Consider the following 19,067-nt stretch of genomic DNA (forward strand, 5'->3'; position numbering starts at 1 on the left):
CACCAGGGCCCCCTGCAGCACCGCGGCGCCAGCACCGCCACGCGCACGCGCGGAAGGGTCCCGCATGAACTACCCATGTTCTGGGGCCCGGCACTTCCAGAACCTTCTGGAACGGTCATGCTCGCCGAAGGTCAAAGTTGAGCCGCGCTCACTTCCGGGCGGGTGCGCGGCCCTTGGCCCCCGCGGGCGCTGTGCTGCGCGGGTCACGGCCCCGCCGCGGTACCGGGGCACGGCCTCGGCGGCCCACGGCTAACAGCGGAACCGGAGCGGGCCGCCGCCACGGCGGGGGGGGGGGCGGGGGGCGCGGCTCCGCCCTGGGGCGGGGCGCCGGGCGCGCATGCGCAGGCCGTGACCTTCCTCACGTGTGCGTGCCGCGGCGCGGTCACTCGGCGTGGGGAGCGCAGGAGCTGCCATGGTGAGTGCCCGCCGCGGGCCGTAGGCCTGCTCCCCGACCCGGTCCCGCTGAGGGGTGGCACCGCTTGTGCCTGCGGGCAAGGCGCCGGCCGGGGTCCTTGAGCGGGCCGCCAGGCTCGGGGCTTGCTTGAGGCTGACGGAGGCCGGCGGCGGCCTGGGCGCGCCGAGCTGAGGCGAGGGAGGGAGGGAGGGAGGGAGCCGGCGGCGCGGCGGCCGCGCGTTAGCAGGGTCTGCGCCCGCGGGGTCTGAGGCGCCGCAAGGCCGGGCGGCCCGCGGCGGGTGAGCGGGTACCCGGGCGGAGCTGCGGCTGTTGGGAAGGGCGCGGGGCCTGGGGGCAGAAAGGCAGCAGTGCTGCGGGCTTGGGCGCTCAGTGCGTTTGGCAATCTGTCAGAGCCCGCAGGGGAGCGGGGGAGGGCAGGGCTGCGCTCGCCATTGCAGTAATACCTAGTTCTTACAGCCTGCTGCCGTGAGGAAATAGCGTTTCTTAGTGTAGAATGCTCACGGTCGTGAGCCTGGCTGCGCGTTTCTGTTAAACACAGGACACCTAAAAAGAGCCCCCAGAATCAGAGATGTCATCTGCACAGGGTGAAAGCAGTCATCCTGTGTAATGTTACTGCTGTGCTGTAACGTTAGCTGGCAGAACACACCTCCCTCATGTAGCATCTTCATGCTCTGCCTGTCGGTTTGACTTGTCCCAGTTTTAAAGCATGGCTGCGTGTGCTGATGAGCCATCAGTAAAGGGTATGTGGATGCCAGGCCCTTGTTTCTAGCTGTTTCTGTGCATGTGGGCTCTGGGTACCTGTCCAGCGGAGTGCTGTCTCCATGTGACTTGGCAAGTTGCCTAAATCAAAGCAAGTTCCTTCTTCCTAACCTCTGCTTGTTGGGATTCAGTGCTTGCATTTAGCTGATGCATGGGAGTTAGGCTGCTCTTCCTGAAACGCAGCCAAGTGGCAGTAAGTAGTTACAAAAAAACCCTCAAAATCAACCCAAAAACCTCAACCACCAAAACCAACAACTCAACAAACACCCCCCCCCCCATCTCTACTTCAGCGGAGGCAGATGCTGAAGCAGTGAAGACAGAAATATGCCTACATTCCTCTTTTTAGGGGCCAAAGCTAACGGTCCTTGTAAAGCTGCAGTCTTTTTGTAGCAGTCAGTATGAGTGACGCCACTCTCACTGCAAACCTGGGGCTGTGTGAAATGCTGAGGCTTGAAAGTACCCAGAGAAGACTGACAGTAGGTACCTGGCTAGACTTTAAAAACACAACTGTGCCAAAGGGTCCTAAATCTGGCTGTGAATTGAATAAATATAGCTCATATAATTGATAATTATGCTCACCAACCTATAGTGACCGAGGTCTTGGGATTAAAGCCCATGGAGCTTTTCAGGCAGAGGAGGAGGCAGCTGCTCCATGTGGTGCGGGTTCATTTCCCAGCTGCAGTACATCTTCCTGGGAACTGTCGGGATTGCCCAGCATCTGCTTGTGTCTGCAGCAATTTCTGATGCAATCAAAGGTGCCCTTTGCATGCTACTATTAAAAATGTTTTCTTAAACTGAAAAAGAGAGATCATTTCAGTTTGTTCTGTTATAATGTTCCTCTTGTTTCACTGTACGTTACTCCCACAGGCAGGAAAAGCCTTTAGGAAATTCCTTCCCCTCTTTGATCGTGTTCTGGTTGAACGATGTGCGGCTGAGGCAGTAACCAAAGGAGGCATCATGATTCCAGAAAAAGCTCAAGGGAAGGTGCTACAAGCAACTGTAGTAGCAGTTGGATCGGGAGCCAGAGGAAAGGTAAATATCCTGAGGCATTACATTTGGGTTGGATTAGTAATGGTGTGGTGGTAGCTGGAGTATCATTGTGAGGAAGGAATGGCTGCAGTGTAAGTGTAGCAGTGGCTCACTGAAATGGGTGACTGATGACTGAAGTTGGGAGTACAGGTTCAAGGAGGAGGTAGAAACTTCAGATTCTCCTGACTGGCTCTGGCCTTGAATTCCAGCATTCCTTTGATCATTTGGAAAATGGAAAATACCTGCCTTTGAAACTGCACCACTTCTCAGCTAAAACCTTGAAGCACTAGCAGCCTTCTGTGTTAAAATGATTACATGCCTGAATTCCTGTGAGTTGCAAGCAGGGTGGAATCCCACAGTGCAGCATTCACTGTCTGGTGCTGTGCAGAACACCAGTGTCTGTAAGGATCAGGTTTACTGGACAAGAGAAAAGCAGGAACCAAAATAAATGTGTCAGATACTATTTTTTGTTAATTTTGCATGTTGAATATGCATCTGGGATCATAAAAAGACACTGTTTTCACTTCACAAAGCTGCCAGTGGCTGTGGGCCTCAGCATCAGGTTTTTTTCCCCAGCAAAGCAGTGTTCAGTTAGAAGTGATAGTGTAAAACAGGTTAAATTTCAACTTGGCCATGTTGACTCGGCCTTTTTCTTTACTCTGGGTTCCTCCATACATGTCATGCTGGTTTGTGTCATATCTGATTCTAAACTTTTGTATTGTGAAATGGCGCTAATCTTTAACATGCTAATGATTCCTTTATACTACACAAATACAATTAAATTTAATCAGGTGTTTCTAAACAATTGATCCATTAGCAACAGTGACAAGCTGATGGCAGTAAGAGATGGGAAGGTTCATCTGACTGGCATTTGGGAGAAATTAGCCTTGGCTACAGAGTATGGACATGGACTCTCCCTTCATTTGAGAAGGGGGTTTCCTGGTCTGTCACTTAATTTCTTGGGTGGTTTTCTTTAAGTGAAGTCCTATCTCGTTTGTCAAGCGAAGACCTCACAGTTGTATTTGTACTCAAAAATAAATGAAAACCAGTTATATACGGAAAATCACTGTGGTTCTGCTGCCTAAATATTGCAGGACTCCCGTGCTTGACAACTGACTGGTGGCTTGGTTTCCTAGTACACCTGGGTACGCTAGTTTCATTGCACAATGAAAATAGAGTTGTGATCTCCTGAGTGCTTTGTATGTGAATATCTTACTGTTGTTTGGAGGAATTCTGTTACATCTGTCTATATAGTGTAAAACTAAGGCTCGCTTTTCTTCTTTCAGAATGGTGAGATTCAGCCAGTGAGTGTGAAAGTTGGTGAAAAGGTTTTGCTACCGGAATATGGCGGTACTAAGATTGTACTAGAAGATAAGGTGAGTATTCCAGCTTTGTGAATGCAGTGTAAGCTGGTTTCCAAAATGTCACGCCGCCGGTGATAAATCCTGTAGTTAGTTACTTCATAGTGTCAGCAGCATTCAAGAAGTGCAGTGGCTGGCATTTGAATGGGAGCAGCTTGATTCAGCCAGCTTCTGGTACTTGTAGTAATGACTACTTCCAGCCTGGCTTAAAAGGAAGTAACCAAGGAAACCTCTGGCCTGACCTTTGCTGGGTAGATGAAGTGGCTCCTCATGCCAAGCATGTATTAGAAGGAGCCCAGACAGGCTTGAAGTTACTGAGGGTATCCTAGCTTTTGCCTGAGAAAGTTTATGGAATTGTCTTCTACCAGTTCTTGTACTTCCTGCTGCTAAAACTGGTAACATGGTAGCTTTCCCAAAGGGTATGTTAGGAGCAGAAATACCTGTTCAAGAAGTCTACGTGTGGAGCTAATCTTGGTTAGCTCACTTTCGATTTTGCACTTCATGACTGTGGTAGCCCTGACTTCAGAACAAGCAAACCAACCCATATAACAGGCACTAATGTTCCTTTTCCTTGCAGGACTACTACCTGTTCAGAGATGGTGATATTCTTGGGAAATACGTGGACTAAACCTGCTGCAGTATCAGTCATCCATTCCACTGAAATGCTGAAATTTTTCTTTCATCATGTAAATAATGTCCTTTATTTTATAGTAAACAGGCATTGAGTCTCTGAAATAACTTGTGATCTCACTGTAATGATGGAACGCAAATAAAAACATGTACAGTCAGAAATCAGTTGCTCTTGCTTGAGTTCCACTGGACAGTGAAAGTCAGACGACCACCAACCAGCCTTAATTATTCCAAACAACATCATTTTATATCCTTATCTCTGTACTGAGAGTGTAAAGGTCTTTACAATAAACTGCTAAAACTATCCTGCTTCTGTCTCAGTTTCTGCTGTTGCTCAGTGAAACTGAGTCTCAGTTGTTCAATGCACTTATCTCTCTGAAACACTTCAATTGGAGTAATGCATTATTTTCCCTAAACTTGCATGGAGCTGGGAGATGAGATTAAAATGGTTATCACACAGATGCAGTGGTGGAGGGACCTCCAGCTACCCTCCCTTGCATGTTGAGCTTTAGCTTAAGATAACGTGTTTAACTCCTGCTTTAGCAACAGCTGAGAGGCTGGTATACCCACAAAGAGCCCTGCCATGAACAGCCTGTCCCACAGCCATCTGAAAGCAGCTTGGTACTACTCATACCCATGGGTTTTTTTACATCGCTCTCACTGAATTTTGCCACTGGAAAGCAAGTAACTTGAGCACTGGGCTGCTGATGCTGGTTTTAAAGCATGTTTCTTCACTGATCACTGTCTCAGGCCAGGTCTCCAACTTTCCCATAACTTCAGCTGATTTGGCAAATTGAATTTCCTTTATCCTTAATGCAACAACATTTCTAAATATCAAGACATTTATTTAAGTAATGCTGAAGCAATCGCATTTGCTTACTTGCAACCCCCTTATCTTGCCTTGGATTCAAGGTTGTTTGTGTAAGAAAGAATACACAAATCTAGACTTTATACCCTGTGTTCCCCGTGAGGCTTTCAGAGTTGGTGTGTATGCATTGATCTAGTGCAGTCTAAGAATGTACACTGCATTGAGATCTTCTGATCCCATCTTAGGTGAAATAAATCAGCCTATGACTTACTGCTCCTGAAACTTCAACAGCAGGAGTTAAGTGGTAATTCCTTCTCCATTCCATTGAAGGTGCTACAAAATGAACATTGCTAGATACAGGAAAAGCCTTACTCCCCAGGTAGCAAGAAAGGACTGAAACGCAATACATTTTTCAGAGCTTTAGTAGGTGCAGTGGGGGGCTGCAGCTTTGACATTCTCAAACAAGGTATTCTCTGCCAGGGCAGTTTTGGGCACTGCCCCCCAGCAGTAATAAACAGCACAGAGGTGAGCTAGAGCCACTTTTGTATTTAGGTAATCCAGTTAATCACCCAGCCACTCCCTTAGTAGCTACAGTGTTTGACAGTCTTGGCTACCATGTCTTTTGCTTCCCAAAACCGGGATGTGCTGCTGGTTACCACCTACCTACTGCAGAGCTCTAGGCAAAGGTCAACACAGTTCAGGCTGTTAAAAACCACTGAACTATGCCAGGTTGGACAGAGCCTTGGGTGACATGGTCTAGTGTGAGGTGTCCCTGCCCATGGCAGGGGGGTTGGAACTGGACGAACTTAAGGTCCTATCCAAACCAAATAATTTGATGTTACTACCAGGGAAGTTGTTACATTAAAAAAATATATGTTTTAGTATAAAAGGCCCACCTCTTGAAACCTACCCTGCTGTACCTTTACTTTAGCTGCAGCAATGCACAGCTGAACCTTGCCATGCTACCAGCATCCTGAAAGACAATTGATTGTGTAATGAAATGCAAACTGATTGGGAAGCATTATCTTGCATGATAAGGGAGGTATGCGGCTGTAGTCACATACCAAAGAGGGGGAAGGTATTTAACACACTTACAAATGGAAACTAGAACCCATCCCAATGAGAATCAACTCCCAACAGAGAAACATTTAGTCCTGTCAGCATTTCTTTCAGTGATGTCTTCCAGAGATAGGAACTACATGGGATCCCTGCTCAGCAAATGGTCTCATGACATTTGCAGTTCTTGAGGAGGAGGCACTACAAGCTGTCAGGGTGCCATCTGAGGCAGCACTTCCTCCCTTACCTCCATTTGCTGTTCCTCAGCCAAGGTAGCACCCCTGTACCAGCCCTCTCCCCAGTTGGATCACAGCAAACTCCAAATTCATGCAGCAGTGCTGCCAAGTGCCCACCACACAAGCTTGTCTCCCCCCAGGTCTACCCCAACCATGCTTGCAGCAGCTTGGTATCACGTTTATTCAATAAACTCTTTTGTGTGGCTATATCCACTGCTGTTCACATAATGGATTAAGCACAGAAGTCACATTTTCCTGAAAGCTTTCATGGGAATAAGTAATTTATGGATGTGGATAAAAAGCAAACCCAAAGTGTTCCTCGGCCTAACCCAATGAAAGACATACATGAACATCTGCTGGAATGATAAACAGAACATTTCATTCTTGCACCACAAGGCTATCACGGCAAGCAAGGACAAGGTAACTGTTACACAGCCAAGGTGGCCCATCTGCTCCTACTGTTCCCTAGTCCATGAGGGAATGCCAGACTCTATACCCCTCTGGTTCTCTGTTGGAGGACACAATCAATCACAAATGCTCTTTGCTGTGTCATTCCTGGAGGAACTTAGACTTCTTTATTCCCTGTTTTCTAGTCTACTTCAAAGCTTCAATTTTGGTTAAAATGTTATATATTGCCCTACCTGCTTCTGGGGGTGGATACAGCCCTTCCCAACCTCTCCTCAGGCTATCTGAATCCCAAGGAAACAAGATGGACTCCATCTACCTCCATTCATTTTGTTTCTTAACATTTCAGAACAACCATTAGCAGCATTAACAGCTATACTGTTTCCACGAAACCTTTATCATCCTCGTTGTTATCTTGCTATAGTAAGAAAAGGATGAAACATTTACACACCAGTAGAGGAGAAAGGAAGGTCAGATCCCTAACAGCACAGGAATAGGCAGTAAGATTTTGGCTAAATATTCCATTTTTCACCCTCGAAGGTCTTGAGGCAAGGAGGACCAGGTGAAAACCAACCAAAGTTGATCACATTTTGTTTAAAGCCAACTTGACATCCAATAAAACAGAAACGATGAGCAGCTTCCAGGAATACCGGGTTAAATATCAAGGGACAACCCAACAGATGAACAGACTTTAACATCTTCATTAACAAGCACTGCACATTTCTTTCCCTTTTCTGCAAAGCAGTTGCAGATTGAGCTAACAGATATTTATCTCTGAGGGGTATTTCTTCACAGCCAGATTTATTTCTATTTTAGAAGCGAGATGTCCATGAAACGAAAGTCAGGGACAAATGGAAATGTCAAATCCTCTGCTCCTGTGTGGTTTAGATTAAGTTAAACCTTGAGTTTGGTGACAGAAAAAATAAAGCCAAAACAACAAAAAAGCAAATCCAAACGAGCTGCTAAATTTTAAAGACTTAGATTTTAAAGACTGCTAGAATTGCTTTTATTTTAGGGCTGGCTAATAGCAATCTCATAAAAAATGAATCATAGAATGGTTTTGGTTGGAAAGGACCTTCAGATCCTCTAGTGCCAACCCCCTGCCATGGGCAGGGAGGTAAGAGGCCATTTGTTCCCTCCATTTTCTTTGCACCAATTTCTCCCAAGGTTGTTCACCTTTCCATGGTTTCTTACACAAACTGCTGAGCAGAGTTTCACCACAGGTCAAACAGCTAACATCCTGGGGCAGGAATGCTGACTGGCAGTGAAAAAGTAACTAATGCAAACAAACCCAACCGGCTGCCTGCAGCTGGGCTGTCCCCGCTGTGTTATAGTATAACGTGAATGGAGCCCGTTAGCTGGGTGCAGGCACCCATGCAGGAGGTGACCCTGTTACCTATTTCTGGTCACTTGCACATTGCCCAGCTTTCAGCTCTAACCTGACCTCCTGAGCAAGGAGACATCCTGCTCATGGCACTGCCTCAGTGAAATACGTACGCAAGATGCACTTTGCTTTCTGGTGAGAACACCTAATTAGGGATTTTCCAATGTTCCCAATACAGATATGTTGCAGACACCCTAGCTCTCATTGGGCAGAAGGGAGAGGTTTTAATGTGGGGAAGCAGATGTTATACAGAGCAAATGAACCGAGTGAGGGGGGGAAATACACCCAGAGTTCACCCTGTAATGCAGTGGAAGTAGGAGCCCCATCAGGTTCCAGCACTGTCCACTGTTCAGGAATCAACACTCAACTGCAACTATGTACTTGCTGACTGTATCTCATATCTCTACCTTGGTGCTGCATCATTCTTGCTCACAGAATTAATTCACCCTTCCTTACTTGTTCTGTACTCCTACATTATATTACATTTGTCCTTATTCCTACTGTTTACCCCTTGGAAACAGAACGGCTTCCAAACCATTTTCTTCTCACTTATCCGACGGCAATAACAAGTGACTCGAGTCTTCTGAAGTCTCTGCTTGCTTCTAACAGTGACCAATTTATCAGCCAGCTCTCAGCTAACAGTGCCTTTTTATGTTTTCTTCCCAAATACAGCCAACACCCAACACAGGAAACCTTGAAACTCTAGCTGTTTTCCACTGTCACAGCTGCCCGTGACCTCTGCACACCAGTCACAAGGCTGTCAATCCCACCTTTGAAGACCTCGGAAGACTTCAGGCCTACTTTGTTTGAAGTATTTTGCCCCAGATCACTGTTGTGGGGTGAGTTTCTTAAACTCGTTATCGTTAGCATTAGCAAATACATATCTTTAACGTAGGGCTTCAGATACTCTGTAAAAACCCCAGCCTTATGGTTTATACTGTATGAAACGCCATAGCCCCCGTGGTGCTGCGCAGAGGGAGGGCTGACCTTGTGGGAGCGCACGCAGTCGGATGCTGACAGCGCGGTACTGGTGAAACGGGCTGAAGCCTGGAGAACGCATTTCCTCCCCAGCCACTCAGCTCATTCACCTCAGGGACTTCCTCACCAACCCAAGGCACCGCAGGACAGGAGCCACCATTAACGCTGTCCCCACCTCCCGGGGCCGCGGAAGGGAGGAAGAAGAGGGGCGTTTGTCCCTCACGAGTGCAGGGCCCACGGCCCTGCTTCCCGAGAAGGGGCCCGGGCAGCCGGCGGGCTGCCCACACGGCTCTGCCTCACACGGCTCTGCCTCACACAGGGGCCAGGGCACGGCGGAGCCGGCCGCGGCTGCCCAGCCCCGCTCAGGGGACGGCTCTCCGGCGCGGCCCGGCGGCAGGAGCAGGAACAACCCCAGCACGAACCGCTCCGGAGGCCGGCGGAGGGACGCGGCGGAGCCCGGCCCGCCCGCCCCTCAGGGCCGAGCTCCTCAGGGCCGAGCTCCTCTCGCGAGAGCCCCGCCCCGCGGCCGTTCCCGCTCCCCCCGTTCCCCTGCCGCGGCTGTTCCGCTTCCTCCCCCTGTTCCCCCGCCCCGCCCGGCGCTGCCGCATCCGGGTCCTGGCGCCGCTGTCACTATGGTCATGGCGGAGGGGACGGCAGTGCTGAGGCGGAACAGGCCGGGCACCAAGGCCCAGGTGAGACGGTGCGGCCGCCGCCAGGCCGGTGCGCGGGGACGGGCAGCTCCGCCGCCCAGGCGCCGGGCCCGGCTGGCCGTCGGGGTGTCGCCGCGGGTCTCGCCGGGCCTACCGCGGCCCAGCGCTGCCCGGTGGGGCGGGCGGGCTGCGGCGGCGGGCCCCGCTCCGCGGGATCGCTTTGTTCCGCGCAGCCGGGCCGCGGCCTGGGCGAGCTCCGGCCGCGGGGGAGCGGGCCGGGGGTCGTGGCTCTGCTTTCTCTGCCGGGCGCGGGGGGAGCGGTGGCTGCGGCGCCGCCGCCGCCTTCCCTGCCCCTGGCCCGCAGGTTTCGGCCGCCGTGCTTCCCTCGGGTTTCCGGGCGCCGGGTCGAAAGGCAGAGCCGTGCGGCGTGCCGGAGCGCGGTGGCTGGCGCTGGCCGCGGGACGCCGGTAGCCGCGGTAGCTCTTGCGGAATGGCCGGGTGTTGGTGCTGCCGGGGCCTGTGGCTTTCTGCAGGCAGGGTGTTGTTCTGACAGCCACCGTGTGTTGCTGCTGCTGCTGCTGCTCAAATGCTGGATCCGTATCGAGCTGAGCGAGGCCCCTGTGTGATCTGGGAGTGTGGGTTGGGAGTTCTGCACCGTCACACAGGCGATACCTGGCCTGCGCATCAGGAGAGACAAGTCATCCTTCCCTTGCGTAACCTGCGCTCCCGGCCGGCGACAGAGCGCTTCTGTTCATAGAAATTAAGTTATTGCTGTGCTTGCAGGGCCATCGTGAAAAGGTGCATCTCAAACACGTACTCTGCGGGCTTGAGATAATGTCAGAGGTGTAATCCTCTGTGAGGCCTTTATGCTCACACTCTGCTTTGGTGAGGAGAGCTCACGCTCAGAAACAGCAGTGTATGACACAGGGTTGTTGAAAAAATGCACCTCTTTTATGCTTTGTCATCAGGTACGGAGGTAAAATTAACACACAGCCTTGTACATGGGTTCACTCTGTGCATGTTTAATCTGTGAAGGAAACAGAATCTGGGGTATTCTGAAAAATAAGCTGGTAAGCTGCACACAGACCTAGGTTTGGTCTGTGTTCTGTTAGGGTTCATGCAGATTGAAGAATTTTGTGTATAGTGATGCAGTCATATAGGTAAAATACCTACGTGGCTGTATTTAATTTGTTCATTTTGGATGGCACTGTGGTACAGCTATTTTGTATGCAAATACAGTTAATGGTATTTCAGCAGAAGGTATTCACTCTAGATATGTTATCTGGACGTGAGACCGTATTGTGTCAGGAATAGATTGCTAAGCTTCACAGCTGGAGCATTTCCATGCAGTCACTGTGTCTGCTAGGATGGCTGTGGCCAAGTAACAAATGCACACATCTGGGAAGATGGTAGCTGCAGGAGATGTGAATTGCTGCAGAACAGTGATGGATTTGAGGTGAAGCTTCAGGAGGGTTTTATGATTAACAGTATTAAACACCGTGGGTTAGCACAGCTGATAGCCATCCAGTTATGCAGCTACTGACTGTACCAAGAGGATGTAGTACCAAGTTAGACCAATGCTGCATTACATCACCTCAGTTCAGAGGTGTTTTTTAGGGGTGTGTTACTACTAGAACATACCGGGATTTTTAGTTTCATAACCACTGTACAATGCTGCTCTCTGGAGACCTCTTTTCTTCCCCAGTCTTACATGGCCTAACATGTGACATGGGCACTGCATGCATTAAAAAATACAGCCCATAAAGGTGCTACAGGAAGACGCAGGGGAGAGATGATGAAGGCAATATGCCAAGACTTTAATTGCAAGATGTTCTAGTATTGCAACATTAGGAACATAAGTCCCTGTTCTTGCCAAGACACTGTGCTGCTTCTGTTCAGATGTAGCTTCCTGGAATTGTATAAACTACATCTATTTTCCTGCATGTCCAAGCTTACTGTAGGCTGTGTGCTTTTCTTCCTCTGCCTTTATGGTTGTTAAATCAGGCTAAACTTTTCCTTTTAACAGGATTTCTACAATTGGCCTGATGAATCCTTTGAAGAAATGGATAGCACATTAGCTGTTCAGCAGGTATTCTTACTTTTATGGAATGTTGTTATTAAGTTCAGTTTCCCAAGTTTCATATCTTGGTGAAAACCCACGGAACAGGGCATGTTCTCTGTCTGCTCAGGATAGTGTTGAACAGGAGTGAATTTCATAAGCACCCTACATATATTTTAAAAGAAGTAGTTATCAATTGTGTATGCATACATTCCCATGTCTGGTTTAAACAAAACAGGTTAAAGAAAATGGAGGGGGTTCCTTTGTTTTGGGAGGGATGCTGTAAAAAGCTGTAAAATTCACCCATTCTTTTACCTTTTCTAATTGAGCAAAGGCATTTTGCAGATCTGGCATTTTTTTTCACACTAGTTTTTTTACCCTGCCCATCTACTCCTTGATTTTTAACCTGTCAATCGCTCCTTAAGAGAAGAAGTAAGACCCTGAAAGATGTAATGTCCTAAATATACTGTCTTACTATAATTACCACAAGATCGCCGCTTACTCTCCTCCCCTTTCCTAGTATATTCAGCAAAACATAAGGGCAGACTGTTCCAACATTGATAAGATCCTTGAACCTCCTGAAGGCCAGGATGAAGGTGTGTGGAAGTATGAACATTTAAGGTGAGAATCCATCCTTTGTCAGCATAGTGTCCTGATGCTAAATTTTGTTCATCGATACTGAGTCTTTTTGAATATGACAAATCAAAAGAAACTTAAATGACCCTTGCTATTTCTACTATTAAACATTGTTATACTTTGGTATTGATTATTTTCTGAATTCCTTGTTAAGGTTTATGATGTGCTCTGATCTAGTGTTTCTTTTAAAGGTTTTGAAGAAAATGTTTGTACCTCACTTCAGAAGCTGTATTAGCGTGTTTTGAATGTGAAAATACAGTCATGAATTTCCATGGCACTTTCTCATAGTACAATCAGTTCTTCATCTTCACTAACCGGGAATGTGATTTCCAGATGCTCCCAGTGCTTCTGAAACTTGTGTTAGGTGGGAAAGCAGGAGTTCCTGTGTCTCAGGGTTCTTTATCTAGTTGTAAGGAAACCCAAAACTTTTTGTCTTTCTCTAGTTTGTTTTATACGGTGTAACAAATACGTCCAGCCTTGATAGTTTGTGCCTGAAAGCCTTTTTCGGTTGTAGTGTAGGTTTACGCCTTGTTAGTATGTGTGTCGTAATCCTTTTTTCCTGGCATTCATATCCTTGTGTCCTGATTCTTTTTTAATAAATACCAAATACACTTTCAGGAATAGGAGCAGTTCTAAGCTACCCCTAGATTTAAACATCTTGACTTTTTGCCTCTTGTTTTCTTTTTCTCTCCTTGGGTCTGGAATAGTTCCAGTAGTTGCAGGGAATCCTCAAAAGAGTAAAAGGTGCATACATATGATTTCCCGTGTCCTTCACATACACCACTTAAAATCACTGTAGATTCACAGAAGTGACTGGTCACTAAATGTCTGTTGCTGTTGGAACACTCGTTCAGATTTTCCTGCAGGATGGAGGGGTGGATTCTCTAAAGTTAAAGAATGCACTTTCAGGTACATTCTAGTGAAGGCAAGGTTTCTCAAAGCCCACTCTACTAATGATCTGTGGTGGGGCTTTAGCTACTTGATTGACCTGGAGGAAGAATCTCCTACAAAGATGAAATGCTCCAGCTATCTGAATTTAAAACACTCGTAAGAAACTGATTTTCTTGAAGCGTTCCTCATTTTAGCCTGTGTTTGTGAAATAGTGCTTTCTTCCCTAACAAAGTTGGGATCTGAAACACTTCCACTAAATCATTTGTTAAGCTCAGCCTCTACTCTCAGGTAAGAATTAAACTGTAATAGTTTTGCTGAGTACAAATTGCTGGTATGAATTCTGTTTCTCTCAACCTCTGTTCCTTTTATAGCGTGTCAATTCCTAGCCTATTGCCTGGTCAGCTGTGACAGCTGATATTATTTGATAGTATCCATTAAGTATGATATTTTTCATGCGCTGTTGTATTTCTTCCACTTCACAAGAATCATTTCCCAAACTGTTAAGGGATCTGTGACAATCAGAATGTATCACCTTGGTTTTTATTAGATGTTTCCAGTAGAAAAACAAATTGATTTTGATGCTGTTATGTTCGTATTTTTTAGGCAGTTCTGCCTTGAACTCAATGGACTAGCTGTCAAGCTGCAGGTAATTCTTTTCTTGACGTTTCTATGTTGTATGAGGGAGGAGACTGCATTTTAAGATGCAGAGTTTGCAGAGCTTTTGTCTAAATTTATACACATTGACTTAAGCAGTGGTTTGAGGTTGGAGTATTTTAGGGTTTTAAAGGGGCAAAACCCCCTTTTTGGTGGGGGACAGGACAAGAAAGTGATTTGAAAAGATCAGCCCGTTTTTGCTGTTGGGTGGTTTTCATAACTGAACAATTGTTTTAACAGAGTGAATGTCACCCAGACACATGTACTCAGATGACAGCAACCGAACAATGGATTTTTCTTTGTGCAGCTCATAAAACTCCCAAAGAGGTATGGATGTATTCTGGAAAACTGACCCTATTGATGTAGGATTGTCTTTCACAGTTCATATGTTCATGTGGAGACAATTATAATAGCTCCTTAGTCAAACTGACAGTTTATGTGGGCTACGAATATCACTTAGGGTTTTCTTCTTTCCCATTCTGTAGTGGTTATGAAAGAATGGGATGAGGTAGGAAAGAACTGCTTTTTAACACAGTATTACAGACTTTGCATATTCCCCTCTTTTCTCCTTTAATTTGTGTTGAGATAGCCTGGAACTGAGTGGAAAAGGTCTTTGTTTAACTGAAAGAAGAGTACATGCTGAGAATAGGGTGTCTTCTCCAGACTTTGGCCTTGATCCATAGCACTAGGCATGTGAGCCTGACACTGAGAGCGGCTGCATGTGCACATTCTTGGGGGAGTTACTCCTCAAAGGTAGTGGAGTCATAAAAATCCTGTATGTCAAGTGGGGTATCAGCATGGCAGTAGCTTGTCCAGTTACTTTAACTTTGTTCTGATCTCCTGCTGAACCACTTGATACAGCTTTATTTTCCTTCTTCAGAAGGTCTTTCTCTGTCACTGTTGGTTATGATGGTAGTGCAGTCTGACATATTTATCTTTGTATTTCCCCTTCCAGAATAAGGTATTGGTTCTTTTTAACCTTAGCCTTCGGTTTTGTTTTGTAGTTTCCTGAGATGACTTATTTAGCTCTGAAGGCCAGCTTCTTTTCCACTCCTTCCTCTAACGCTCATTGCTATCGAGTGCATTGGCATGCACTCAGTCTGTTTTGTTCAGCTAGACTGGAGAATTTCAGGCTGCTTTTTATCTCTCAACATGCACCAGTCATCTACTGTTTTCCATATCAATAATAGCTATCAATTAATGGTCAGATAGTGGGTGATGCAACCTGCTGACAAAAATGTACAACTGAGAAGTCTTCTTGCTGAAATTGGGGAATGGCAAAATGTAGACATTTCTGTGCTCTCAGCCTGTCTCAGGTCTTTACTTTCTTCTTTCTCTACGTGTACTTTATTGCAGAGCCAGGACTTGAATTCTTACTATGTTTTTGGTTATCTATCTATTGATCTTGGTTTTCTTTGCTGAAGCAAAAAGCATTGATATACTTAGGTTCAGGTTTGGTTGGTTGGTTGGCTTTATTTTGGGGGTTTTTGTTTTTGTTTTTTTTTTATAAGGTGTTAATTTAGCCTGTGAAAGACTGACTCTGTGTGGGAAACAAATGGACTGCAAGGTAATGATCGTCTTTCCTTTCAGGGGGTGTATGTATTATTATTATTATACAGCTTTACTTCATGAGATGCATGAAATTCACTGCTCATGCACAGTCACATTTCCATAGTAACTTTTTTCTTGATTGATTCACATGGGTTGTGAAAGAGAGAAAACAAACTGCTCGCCTAAGGAAGAAGTGGAGTTAGACCTTCAGAGAAGCCATGTGAAACTTCTGGGAATAAAAGCATCAGGAAACATAATTAAAATGCTTTTCTTTAAGCAAGTTATATGACAACATCATGCACGCATTCATACATGTGCTCACTCACTGTCTCTTTTTGTAGTGTCCTGCTATAGACTACACCAGACACACACTTGATGGAGCTGCATGTCTCCTGAATAGCAATAAATATTTCCCCAGCAGGTAAAAATGCTTTCTCTTGGGAGGAGGGAGAGAGGGAGGGAGTAGATGGTACCTAACCACTTAGGAAGCATATTGAAAGGCATTTTTCGTGGACTGCTACTGAAAGCATGTCAAGTCGTGCATCTGTCACTTGTTGGTAGGCCTGTTGTTGTCATATTTAAGCCAAGGAAGAATTCCTTGCCATTTACTGGAGCTGATGGGTCCTTTTTAGGTGGGAACTGCTTCACTAATACCAGGGTTATGGGGCTTCCTGTAGTGTAGTGCCAACCTAAAGAACAGGATGGCCTTCAGAGAGACACAGTGACTCAAAGGATGCTATGGCATTGAAAGCCTCCAGAAGCCAACACCAATCCGTTGTGGGACATCAGTGACCACAGAATACAGAGACTGAGTGTACTTAATGGGCAGCCCACATGTTGTCTCATACAAACCTAACTGGAGAAGTCAAAATTGTGCTTATCTGGGAATCCAGTATTGCACAGGAGATACAATAAAAGTCTTCTTCCCTTTGCCCATCAGTTCTAGAAACCAGAAGCGCAGCCCTTAGCAGAGTAATGAGTGGTGTTTAACTAGAGGCAAAACCTTGCAGAGTATGACTTTTAAATATGCAGTTCGTACTGACATTTCTATTTTCCTTCCAAAAAGGAGCAACTGCAGACACAGGTATCTGTAACACTTAAGTCTAAATTACAAATGCAATTTTCTAGTATAGTTTAACAATTGGAATTCGTGTCAACATGTATCTGTCTCGGTCATCTTTTTGGTAGAGCTGTTTTGTAACCTCTGTCCTGGTGCTTACAGGGTTAGCATAAAGGAATCCTCTGTAGCCAAATTAGGATCGGTGTGCCGAAGGATTTACAGAATATTTTCACATGCTTATTTTCATCACCGGCAGATATTTGATGAGTATGAAGTAAGTAGTTTTAAATTACATCCTGGAAGGAGAGCGTTTACTGAAGTAATAGCTGTGATGTAACTATATTACATGCTTTCTGATAGTCCTAGCAGAAGATCTGTGTTCAAGTAAAGTATTGTTTATAGTAGATGACACTTTTACAAGAACTGAATTGCTATGTTATACCTATATATAACAATGAAAATTAATTTGTAGAATTAGTTTACCCAGGTACGGTTTCATTTGGATGGAAGGTCAGAATTTGAGAGTTTTTCTAGAACCAACTCACATTCACCATGGTTTGAAGATTCGAGAATGTATTCCAGTGCTTGGTGTAGTTAGTACTGCTTATAGATGTATGGTTCCTATTTGTGTATGTCACACAACAGTTACGGAACTGTAAAACTCCAAAGAAACAGAGTAACTGGTGTCAGCTTGTGCACCTCCAGGAGCTGCCAACTTGTTTTTTTATGGAAAAGTAGAAACTTCCAGATAGAAAGGAGGTAGGGGGTATAGCTGGAGGAAGAAGAAACCTTTGCCAATCCCACTTAAGGCTGCTGGAATAGCTATGGGAGGGCTGTGCCCTGGTCTGTTGGGGATAGCATATGTAAGAGGGGTTTCACAATACCTTAAAATTGTCTTTTGGAGAGTGATCAGGACTACACTGAAATTTGAATATATTCTTGTCCAAGTGCTGTGGAATGGAGCTGTGACTTCAGCCTGAACTTCAGTAGGGATTTTTGTTAATTGCAGTAACTATAAGCAAGCGGTAAAGGAAAGATTTAAAAGAAGTAATATAAATTTACCATTTCAGCATTACTATGTCTAAGACTTGTAAATTTAATACTCACATAAGCAGATTTTTTTTACTATGTTCTGCTCAATTGTTTAAAACATTCCTTCTGTACATATCGTTTTTCCCCTTTCTCCACCTCCAGAATGAAACGTTCTTGTGTCACCGGTTCACTAAGTTTGTGATGAAGTATAACCTGATGTCCAAGGATAACCTGATTGTACCCATTTTGGAAGAAGAAGTGCAAAACTCAGTGTCAGGGGAGAGTGAGGCATGATGGGAATGGCAGTACAGAGCCTGTACTGAATATAAAGCAAACATTAATTATGTACTGTATATATCATTTTAGACACTTCAATCACGTATCCTCATAGCTTTGTTTAGTATACTTTTTGTATGCTGTGTGCATTGCCTTTTAATATGGGAAATACTTTAAGTTATTCATGAGCTGTATATTCATCAATGTGGCACTCATGGTTTTTAAATAAAAGTAGTAGTATCTGTTTATAATGCCTGTTAATAAAAGAATTTACAGTTCTCTAAAACTGCTGCTAAACAATCATTGAATCACAATCCTGAAGATGTGTCTGATTGGGTGGGAATAAAGTGAGATTAAGATTTCACAGCAAGCCATTTTTTAATGCAGTAGCTATATTAAGTCTTAGTTCAAAGATTATTACCTTAAATATATAATTCTGCAGGAAGCTTCTTGCAATGTAGCTTATTCCTAATTTAGCTTCTATTTTTTTAAAATGGCTTTGAAGATTTACTTTTTGGATGTGCATATTCCTGTATGTGTATATCCAAATACTAATAGGATCTATAGTACTAGTAATACCAAAAGGACAATTTCACTATGCTATTGAACATATATATTCTTGATATACGTCTAACGTACTCTCTGGACTTGTTTTGTTAGCAGCAGAGGTTTGTGTACAGCAGGGGACGGGTTCCATCCTGCTAAGGCAGACTTCTGCTGATCTCCAGTCCACAACTTCTCTACAGAGTAACTGTGGCAGAGAAGTCAATGGCTTATACCTGTGTGTATTTATGGCAACTGCTTACAGATTATACCTCATCAATACTCGTGTTACACTACATACCACACTAGATCAGTCTTTGCTTGTATTCCTAGTATAAACCTTCTAAGTATCTGAAATACTGACCCTGATTCTTTGCAAGAGTTAATTATTTTTTTTCCAACAAACAGTTGTTTTTCTTCATTCACCACAATTATATTCTTTGACAGAAAGATTTGGATTCATGCTTCTGTTCCCTGTCAGGTGTTTCTTTCAAGTTGTGTTTGCAGATTTGCAATAACTGACAATTTCCATGAGTGCTGCTTAATTGTGTTATGTCTACAATGGTAGAATTAAATGTTTGAGATGCATACAGCAGACATACTGCTAAGCCTACATGAATGCAGGGTCTAAAAGCACTAGCAGTGTTCTTATGT

General features: G+C 45.2%; 1 protein-coding gene across 3 annotated transcripts; it reads left to right on the plus strand.

Moving 5' to 3' along the window:
* Positions 1–303: 303 nt before the first annotated feature.
* LOC136009768 (MOB-like protein phocein) lies at positions 304–18,156 on the plus strand. Of its 3 annotated transcripts, XM_065669992.1 has the most exons (9): positions 304–415; positions 2,042–2,206; positions 11,738–11,800; positions 12,291–12,391; positions 13,901–13,943; positions 14,192–14,278; positions 15,844–15,923; positions 16,725–16,836; positions 17,757–18,156. In XM_065669992.1, the coding sequence occupies exons 1-9, from the start codon at positions 413–415 to the stop codon at positions 17,886–17,888; spliced, it is 786 nt and encodes a 261-aa protein (XP_065526064.1). In that variant the 5' UTR covers positions 304–412; the 3' UTR covers positions 17,889–18,156. The 3 variants fall into 3 exon arrangements, with proteins under 3 accessions (XP_065526064.1, XP_065526063.1, XP_065526062.1); XM_065669990.1 differs by lacking the exons at positions 304–415; positions 2,042–2,206 and adding an exon at positions 9,609–9,753; XM_065669991.1 differs by lacking the exons at positions 11,738–11,800; positions 12,291–12,391; positions 13,901–13,943; ... (2 more) ...; positions 16,725–16,836; positions 17,757–18,156 and adding exons at positions 3,490–3,579; positions 4,142–4,498 and having other exon boundaries at positions 311–415.
* Positions 18,157–19,067: the final 911 nt, after the last annotated feature.

The sequence above is a fragment of the Lathamus discolor genome, chromosome 3, assembly GCF_037157495.1.
Source record: "Lathamus discolor isolate bLatDis1 chromosome 3, bLatDis1.hap1, whole genome shotgun sequence".
NCBI classification, from domain to species: Eukaryota; Metazoa; Chordata; class Aves; order Psittaciformes; family Psittacidae; genus Lathamus; species Lathamus discolor.

Coding starts and splice junctions, on each gene's coding strand:
- LOC136009768 (XM_065669992.1), top strand. Junction 2,207..11,737: donor GATCGGGAGCCAGAGGAAAG/GTAAATATCCTG, acceptor TCCTTTTAACAG/GATTTCTACAATTGGCCTGA. Junction 11,801..12,290: donor GCACATTAGCTGTTCAGCAG/GTATTCTTACTT, acceptor CCCCTTTCCTAG/TATATTCAGCAAAACATAAG.